At 34.3% G+C, this 10,188-nt stretch overlaps 1 protein-coding gene across 1 annotated transcript in view; it reads left to right on the top strand.

Moving 5' to 3' along the window:
* RALGAPA1 (Ral GTPase activating protein, alpha subunit 1 (catalytic)) overlaps positions 1–10,188 on the top strand; it is a gene marked incomplete at its 3' end in the record, with an annotated part of 204,163 nt that overhangs the window by 52,501 nt on the left and 141,474 nt on the right. Inside the window, exons 7-10 of the mRNA XM_011999193.1 lie at positions 314–429; positions 4,991–5,129; positions 6,428–6,636; positions 8,278–8,517. Of these exons, the coding sequence (XP_011854583.1) occupies positions 314–429; positions 4,991–5,129; positions 6,428–6,636; positions 8,278–8,517 (704 nt within the window). The remainder of the gene's footprint in view (positions 1–313; positions 430–4,990; positions 5,130–6,427; positions 6,637–8,277; positions 8,518–10,188) is intronic.

The raw sequence follows: 10,188 nt of genomic DNA, 5'->3' as shown, positions 1-10,188 counted from the left end.
AGGAGAATCGCTTGAACCTGGGAGGCGGAGGTTGCAGTGAGCCAAGATCGTGCCATTGCACTCCAGCCTGGGTAACAGAGTGAGACTCCATCTCAAAAAAAAAAAAAATAATAATAATAATTATAAATAAATAAAATTTATTGTTGTGATCAACTACCAGGGATGATCTCAAGATTTATTTCAAGGATCAGTCATTAGAAAGTTCTCTAGCAATTTTCATTGCATACACATTTTGCAGTTAAAGTTTATTTGGTTATATTATTGTTTTACTAAATTTGTTTTGTAACTATACTATTCTTTTGTCTTTGGATAGCTCAAGTCACTATAGAAGAAATCACTCCTCTTGTCCCCCCACAATCAGGAGATAAAGGGCAAGAAGATCTCACAAGTTATTTTCTTGAAGCACTTCTAAAATACATAGTAATTCAGGTACTTGTTATCTTCTTTGATATCACACTCCTTACTATCCTATATGGGTGATTCCCTTTTCTCTCTCTTACCATTATTCTATCATAGTAGGTATTTGCTTGTTTTCTTTTCGTCAGGGAGGTTGGAGGGGAAGGGTCAATGGCTTGCTTTTAATTAGCTTTAGCTTTTAAGCTTTTGCAAGTGTAATCAACCAAGTGATGGTGGTAGGGGATATTTCCTAAACTTGTCATGTAAACCCAAATTTTAGATTCTTCTTTGGGGTAAAATAGACTCTTCACTCTACAAGGGTATTCCTGAGTTACAAAAATTCTCTCTTCATGTTTTTTCCCTGTATTCCTCTATTCATCCTTGGCTGCCACAATAAAAAAGACAGAAAGTACAAGGACTTGTTTTTCTTGCATCTGTAGTGGAAACCTTAGCAGCAGACAGTAACTGCTCCAGGTCTATCACATAGTAGATGCATATATTTGCTTATTTTCTTGAAGAAGTGACAAATTTTTGCTATTGAAAATACATTAATATCTCTTTCTCAAATCATTGGAGGGACGATGACACTCTTAGGAATCCAGAGAGGGACATTTTTGTAGACTCTTTATGTGTATACCTTCTTATGTGAGACAGTGGACTTATTTTCTAATCCTTTTATTTGTAATCAGCAGTTGTGATACTTCAAATGAAAAGCTGAAAATTGTTTGATTTAGGAATCAATCTGCCAATAGGGAGGCGGGCTGCAGGATGATCAGGAGAAATGTAATTTACACTTAAACCTGTTTGTATCTTTTGAATTTCTAGGTGCATGTATTTTGCAAGGTAACCTATTCACCTTTAGATATAAAATGTACATACCCTGATTGATGAAAACGCTTTTATTCGCACATTTCTTGTAACGGCTCCAAACACAAAAATTCCTTATACCTCAGAAACAAACATTATAAAGTTGATTTGGACCCTAAACTAGATTGCCAGAGTTTGAACCCTGATTCCACATTTTACTAATAGTGTGGCCATTGGCAAATTACTTAACCACTTGCTGTTTCTGTGTCCTTATTTGTAAAATAGAGATAAAAATAACACCATTTTGGTGTTTGAGGCCTAAATAGTGAAAAGTGCTTAGAATAAAATATTGCACAGCACACCGTAGTGGGCAGATGTTATGATCATCATTGTTATTACTAGTTTTTCTTTAAAAAATACTTTTGTACTTCGTATAGATTTTAAATATTGCTTTACTGATTTATTGAGCTATAATTGATACACAATAAACTGCAACATTTGAAATTTACAGTTTAATGAATTTTATTACATGTATATATCCATGAAACCTTTACCACAATTAAGATAATGTATATATTTATCACCTCTAGGCATTTTCTTGGATCTTTGTTTGCTTTTTTATTTGTATGTTTGAGACAAGGTCTTGCTCTGTCACCCAGGCTGGAGTACAGTGGCCCAATTATGGCTTACTGCAGCCTCAACCTCCTGGGCTCAAGTGATCCTGCCACCTCAGCCTCCCAAGTAGCTGGGACTACAGACCACTGAGCAGGGCTAATTAAAACTTTTTTTTTTAGAGCGATAAGATCTCACTCTGTTGCCCAGGCTGGTCTCCAACTCCTAAGCTCAAGTGATCTTCCCACTTGAATCACAGCCTCGCAAAATGCTGTGATTATAGGTGTGAGCCACCATGCCCCTTGGATCCCTTTGTAATTCATCCCCTTGAATTACTACATCATCATTTTATCCTTAGACATCTATTGATCTGTTTTTTGTCATTATAGAATAGTTTGCATTTTCCATAGTTTTATGTAAATATAATCATAGGGTACATACTTTTTTTGGTCTTGTTTTCTGTTTAATTATTTTGAGAATCGTCTGTCTTGTACGTGTCGGTAGTTTGCTCCTTTTATAGCATTCCATTGTGGGGGATGCACCAGTTTATCCAGTTATTTGTTCATGGTTATTTGAGTGGTCTCTAATTTTTGGCTATTTAAAGTAAAACTGCTATGAATATTGGTAAACAAGTTTTTGTGTGAACATATAACAGTAGAATGGTTGGGTCAGATAGTCGGGGTATATACTGACTATTTAAGATACTAGCAAACTGTTTTCCAAATGACTGTACCTTTTTACATTCCACCAGCAATATGTTAAGACTTATACAATTGCTTCATATGCTCACCAACAGTTGGTATGGTCAATTTGTAATTTTAGCCATTTTAGTGAATGTGTAGTGGTATCTTATTATGGTTTTAATTTGTATTTCCCTAACAGCTAATGGTACGTTGAATATCTTTTTATGTGCTTCTTTTTCATCCATATATCTTGGATGAAGTATCTGTTCACTTTTTTTTGCCCATTTTTAAATTGGGTTGTCTTATTAAGTTTTTTATGTGTTTTAGAAAGAAGTCCTTAATCAGATGTATGTTTTGCAAATATTTTCTTCCAGTAGCTCATCTTTCCATTTTCATGGCAGTTTTTTAAGAAGTTTTTTATTTTAATGAAGTCCACTATACTACTTTTTTAATGGATCTGACTTTCAGAATTGTTTCTAATCTTCGCCTAATCAAATGTCACAAAGATATTCTCCTACGTTTTCTTCTTGAAGTTTTATAGTTTTTTTTTTGTTTTACATTAAGGTCTGTGGTCCATTTTGAGCTAATTCTGATGTATGAGCAATATTGGCCTTAATCCTTTGATTAAGGTAGTGTCTGCCAGGCTTTTCCAGTGTAATATCAGTAAGTATTGCACTGGAAAATCAACAAGTATTTTGTGGGAAGTACTGTGTAGCTACCTAAATATTCCATTTCTTATAGAAATTTCACACATGTTTTAACATCCATTGAAGGCTTTTGACTTTGTAGTTATGAGGGTTATTACCAAATGATAATTTTTTAAAAACAGCTTTTTTGAGATATGATGCACATTTCATACAGTTCACTCACTTAAAACATACAGTTCAGTGTTTTTTAAGTATATTCACAAGGTTACACAACCATCACAGTATAATTTTAGTGCTAATAAGAAACCTCATACCCATTAGGAGTCAGTCATCCCCAGCCCTAGGCAAACATGAATTGATTTTCTGTCTCTATGTATTTGCCTGTTCTGGACATTTCATGTTAATAGGATCATACAATATGTAGTCTTTATTGACTAGCTTCTTTTACTTAGCAAATGTTTTCAAGGTGTATCCATGTTGTAGCATGTATCGATACTTCATGTTTATTGTGCTGAATAATATTATATTGTATACATATACAATATTTTGTTTATCTCTTCATCAGCCAATGAATATTTGAGTTATTTCCACTTTTTGGCCAACTGGTGATATCAATTCCATCATTAATTCTACATTCAAGAGTTGGCTACACACTGTAGGAAAAAGCTTTCTCCCCTCCCCGTTTGTTTACTTACTTATTTATCTCAACATGGATTTATGCATTCCTGTGAATTCATGTGTTAGTATTTACTACAGTTACTAATTTGGATGCTCAGATTGTCCTAAATTTGTCTAGTGGAAGTTCCTTCAAGCTGACTCCTATGCCTTTGAATTGTTTCCATCTTTGAGCACTTCCATACTTCCTGGCATCACAAGGTGTTCCAAGCTCATCTCATACCTTCCTTGCTCTGTCTGGAATCTGCTGCTTCTCTAAGCTGTCATTCATTTTAATGAAGAATTGTATTCACAGACACAGACACACACAAATCCATATTCCTATCTGTCTGTCTATCTATGTCTGTCTGTCTGTCTATCATAATGTTAATTCATACCCATTTTCCAAATTTCAATCTAGTACCACAGGGTTCATTCCCATTTCTTCCTTTCCATATTTATAACTGTCAATGAGAAATGTGGCTCATATTATTCTCAGTGTATTTACTTATTTAATCAGTTCCCCCTTGTGTATGATCAATCTCCTGTTGCCACCATTGCCCTCCTCTGCAGACATTCTCCTTAACTTGATTGGGTTCCATTACCCAATTCTGGGCCTTTGCCAACCACCTGCTTGGATGTCTTTCTCGTACCCTATATTATACTACTGTATCTCTTTCTGTCCTCACTTCTCCCACTTTGTGGACACCCTCCTCACCCCTCTCAGATTGTGAGTCCCCACTGGGTTCCTGCCTCTGCTGTACCCTCTTTATGGATGCCCTGTGTCCTGTGCTCAGGCTCTGATTATCTGCACTTGACTGCTGCTACTGCTTACATACACACACTCCTACCACATATGCTTATGTATTTCGTATGGTTTTTTAGGCTGAATTATTCAGGAAGGGACAAAAGGGAGAGAACTTTAATATTTTTGTCATTAGTAGGGCCAACTTTTGTATAATTTTCATAGTTTTTTGAAGCACACTTCTAGGATTTTTTAAAAATATACGTAATGTACTTGTTTGACATTAGACCAATTTAAAAGATTTGTCCTTACGCTATGTATCATGATCTTTAGTGTTAACAATTCAGTGTATTGCAACCTTTTATAAGCTTGTTTATAATTGCTAATACTTCCTTTTAAGAGATTCTTTCTTCTGGAATGATTCTAATTATATAATTTATTTTTAGGTAAAAAGTTTAGAATGGAAGAACAAAGAAAACCAAGAAAGGGGATTTTCATTTTTGTTTTCACATTTTAAGAAATACTACTTGCCTTATATTTTTCCAAACATCTGTAAGGAAAACAGTTTATATCATCCTATACTTGGTAGGTAATGTTTGGAATTTTCTGAAAGAACACACATAAGAGTAAAATAATCTCTCACTGTAAAGTTGGCATTTGTTACTGCAGGAAACTGATCATATTTAATACTTGTATTTGTTGGTACAGATATGATACCTAGATTCATACTGAAAGCAAATTTATATTAATAGGAAATTTTCAATGAGAATGAGTTTTTTTTTTTTTTTTTTAAGAGACAGGGACTCACTCTGTCACCAAGGAGGGTAGAGTGCAATGGCATGATTATAGCTCACTGTAGCCTTGAACTGCTGAGCTCAGGCAATCCTCCCATCTCAGCCTCCCTAGTAGCTAGGACAACAGTCATGCACCACCACATCTGGCTAATTATTTTTTTTTTTTTAGAGATAGGGTCTCCCTATGTTGCCCAGGCTGGTCTTGAACTCCTAGCTTCAAGTGATCCTCCCCCTTGGCCTCCCAAAGTGCTGGAATTGTAAGCATGAGCCACCACATACAGCCAACAATGAACAGATTTTTTAAAAACTTATTCTCTGGATCTTATCGATTAGAAAAGTTAGCCCACCAGAAATATTTGTGGTTGTAAATTAAACTGAATTCTTGTTTGGTATGATCCTTAGACTATACTATAAATTTTATTTTTAAGGTCCCCCCATATGGGGGTTCAATCAAATATTAGTCTTATTCAGATTCTATATGAATAATTACATAGCCATGTTTCATCCAGTATTTATATAGTTGGTGCAAAAGTAATGGCAGTTTTTGCAATTACTTTTAATAATTATTGCCCCAACATATCTCTTGGAGCCTTGAGCCTAGAGCCTTGTGTACAAATCCTGGGTTAGAAGCTTATCTCTGCCATATATAGAAGGTATTGGTCATCCGTAGGTAAATTGTCTGTTTCCCAGAAAGGTGTTCCTAATACCAAGTTTAGGGAATTAACAGGCTTAGGTAAAACCTCATATTTGGTATGACTTCAAAATGTGTGTTTCAGTGTTAGGTTAATTGAAGTGAGCTCTTATTTATTTTAAATAGTTCTGGAAGCTTCTTTGTACTTAGGTAGGTTTATTGAACTTTTTGATATTTTGTAAAAATAGATGTTTCTATATATCATCCTGATATATATGGTTCACTCTTCTGAGTTCCATGCAACATCTGGCAAATTTTGAAATGTCATTTTTGTGCTAAAGCTAGTTCTAAAACCAGAATAGAGTAACAATATTTTCTTAAATATTTAAAAATGTAGGTCTTTTCTAAACATAATTTCTTTCTTATTTTGATTTTCATTTTCCTTTTATTTTGCACAGACATCCCACAGATGAGACCAAAGCCACATTATGTCATAATAAAGAAAGATGCTGAAACCAATGAAGCAATCTATTGTACAAAGGAGCCTTTCATTAAGGCTCGTGTTATTGTCATTCGTTGGCTGGTTTCTTTCTGGCTGGAGCCAAAACCACATACAGGACCTCATATTCCTGGGATGGAAGGTGAAGTCTTGCCAAAGAATATTCAGGTAATGCACAAATGAGGCAGGCTTGTTAAAGTTAGAAATGGCTTTTGAGATTTAGTCCATTGATTTCAATTGCCTTAGGTGGAGAGTACACTTAAATAATAGTGCTATTTTATTTGTATAAATATATTTTATAAATGCAAATTTTACTTATAGAGTTAATAAGTTTCCTGATAAAGAAATGAAACTTGGGAAGTATAGAAGATAATTTCATTAGTATATCAGTCTCAGCTTCTTATTTCTATATTTTAATTATACAATACTAAAAATATTCTTTATTGTACAGATAAATCTTATAAGTGAAAATAACTGTGATCAAATGGTAGGACCTTGATGGACCTTTTTATTTGGAGGCATTCACAAAATGCAGATTAAAAGACCTGTTCACACCCCCTTCCCCCTTTTTCAACAAAGACTCCCAGTCTAGAAATGTGATATAAAATTATAAAGCAATACAGTAGAGTAATATTTCAAACTGTTGTTTTGGATTTAACAGTTTACCTTTTTTTCATACTTCTTTTTTATTTTCTCTTTTCCCTCATTGTACATTTTCCTAAACGTGTCTACATTACAGTATTTTTACTATTTTTATTTTCCTTTCCTCAGATTTTCTTACTTAGTTTTTAAAATCTTAAACTATGTGTGTTTTTTCTATAACACCTTAAATCTTTTATAAGTAGAATAAAGGTATAAAGTGTGTTTAATTAATCAAAATTCAGAAAATTTGAGTTTTATTCCTCTTAGTTTATTTATCTATAGCAAACTGTATGGTGTGTGTCCTCCAAAACTTTGCTGTAAGTTCTGTAAGTGTGAAAATTCTCAAGCAGAACTATCTGCTTTCTGATCCTAGAACGTAATGGATGAAAATCATAAATGTTTTTAGTTGGAAAGGTGTATTTGAGATCATTTATTTAAGCTCTGTTATTTTATGGATGACAAAACTGAGGCCAAAAATTGAGTAACTTAACAGAAAGTAATTTATACCACAGAATAGTGCTACTTCTACCATATAGGAATTTGCTTATCACCACCTTAAGACTTAATTTTCCCCTGTCTTTCTGGTTAGGCTTGATCTTCAGCCTTGGTGAAAATTCGATTGTCAGAATTACAGAATTTTCTCTCAAGTTTTCTAATATTTTCTTTTAGTTTCGTTTCTACTTCTGTCATAAATTTTGTTCCTTTGTTTTTTGTTTTGTTTAAGAAGCTTTTACTTATGTAAATTTTTGTCCACAGTAAAATAGAGATAATTTTAAACATTAAGGTTTTATTAGGTAAACATTCTGATGTTAAGTTATTTACTTATTCTTGAAGGTCTGAACTGTCTCTAATTCCATTATTCATCCACCCAGCTTTAATTAATAACTTGTTTGAACTGTAGACTTACTGAGAAACATGTATAACTATAGGTGGATAGATGATTACCACACATTTTGGAGTATCTCTGTCACTTAGATGTTGAGTTATTTGCATTGCCAATTAATTATTTAGAATGGCTTTTAAATGAAACTATGCTCAGAGTTTAAGCAGTGGTATAGATTACTTGGGAAATGTTTTGGATTTTGTCAGTATTACCTATTAAAAGACAAAATGCACAGTGAAATGATTATGATATTGTGTCTCTCTCTTTTTTTTTTTGTATTTTAGAGAGCAGCTGCTAGTTTAGTATCCAGAGAAGAAAGCAAAAATGATAATGCTGATAAAGCAGACAGAACTACAGAACCCGAACAGTCTCATTCCAATACAAGCACTCTCACGGAGCGAGAACCTAGCTCATCTAGTCTCTGTAGTATTGATGAAGAACATCTCACAGACATTGAAATAGTTCGCAGAGTTTTTTCTTCTAAAAGAAGTAATGTAAACTTTGTGACAGAGATATTTCGTCAGGTAACATACCTCTCAGTATTTTTAATTTATAAGGGAGGCTTTTATCTTTAATATTAAACATACTGATTTTTAGCTGGGAACAGTGGTGTGTACCTTTAGCTGTAGTTGTTCAGGAGGCAGAAGTGGGAGAATCGCTTGAGCCCAGGAGTTTGAGGGCACTTTGAACAACATGCAGAGACTGCATCTCTTAAGAAAGGAAAGGAAAGGAAAGGGAAAGGGAAGGGGAAGGGGAAGGGGAAGGGAAAGAGGAAGGGGAAGGGAAGGGAAGGGAACAGAAGGGAAGGGAGACAGAAAGGAGGAAGGAAGGAAGGAAGGAAGAGAGGGAGGGAGGGAGGGAGGGAGGGAAGAGAAGGGAAGGGAGGAAGGAGATTACTGATTATTAGCTATTTAAAATATATTCTTCATGTAGAATTTTTAAGTTTATACTTAGTTTATAAAATGTATCTCTAATCCTTTAGTATTTTCGATTCTTTATATATTTTAGTTTGTGACACTTTTAACTTAATAATTACTTTTCCCCTTATACTCCTCCTGTTACCAGAATAATTTTTAAAATTACTCATTATAGATTGAAACTCTTCTATCATTTGATTAATAAACTATAGTAAAATTATTTTATCTTCCACTCTCTCATCAGTAAATGGTTTATGATTATAGGAAGGGAGGTTTTTATTGCTTTTACCCTCAAGGCTTAGTTTTGTCCTCTAAGGCATTCTGAAGTCAAAGTTGATTAAGACAGATATTTCTTAGGGAAAATATAGAAAGAAAGGGAAAATAAAAGAACAAAAAGCTATTTCACATGAAGATAGCTAGAAATCCCTAAGTGCATGTTCTCAAATATGTAGAAATTTTGTGGAAAAGAAACCTTATGAAAACTACCATTTGCTCTTGATGGCAAAGGCACTTAACTTTTACAGGTAAACAACATTGAGTTTTGCAGCTGAGGGGGATCATTCAGGTGTCTCAGCAAGTAAGTGGTAGATCTTTGACTATGAAATGCCCACATCCTGGTTCCCATGTCAGTGCTCTTTATTGAGTGCCACACTGCGTTCACATGCCAGGGAGCTCTCTAGGCAAAGCAAATACTCTTGATCTCCCACACATATTTATTGATGTGTAAAACAAAGCATGAGAGAGCATTAGTCTTGTCAGCCTAAATTAAAGAAACAAACTTGTTTTCATTTTTTGTCCAGCATTAGCAGTGGTTCTAGCCAGATTTAAGGTTTGTGTTAACAGAATATATAACAATTGGGAAAGGAAAGATATTTGACAAATTATGTTGGAATACTTGTGGGGAATTTTAAAGCTTATAGAACTATTCAGCCTTTCCAGTTGTTGAGTCAGTTTAAATAAGTTTATTTTTCTAGGCATTTACTTATTGTGTTTGTTTTCAAATTTGTTGACAAAGCTCATCACATCCTCTTATCCTTTTAACCTCTAAAGCATTTATATTCATATTCCTCCTTTTCATTCCCATCAGTGCAGTATTTAATTGCCTGGTAATTTTTTAATTTTTTTGCAGAGTGGGGTCTGGCTATGTTGTCCAGGCTGGTCTTGAACTCCTGGCCTCAAGCTATCCTCCTGCCTTGGCCTCCCAAAGCACTGGGATTATAGACATGAGCCACTGTGCCTGGCCCTATCCCTTGTTTGTTTCTCTCTCTCTTTTTTTTT

Source organism: Mandrillus leucophaeus, unplaced genomic scaffold, assembly GCF_000951045.1.
Source record: "Mandrillus leucophaeus isolate KB7577 unplaced genomic scaffold, Mleu.le_1.0 Scaffold587, whole genome shotgun sequence".
NCBI classification, from domain to species: Eukaryota; Metazoa; Chordata; class Mammalia; order Primates; family Cercopithecidae; genus Mandrillus; species Mandrillus leucophaeus.
This window is presented reverse-complemented; position numbering and strand designations above follow the sequence as displayed.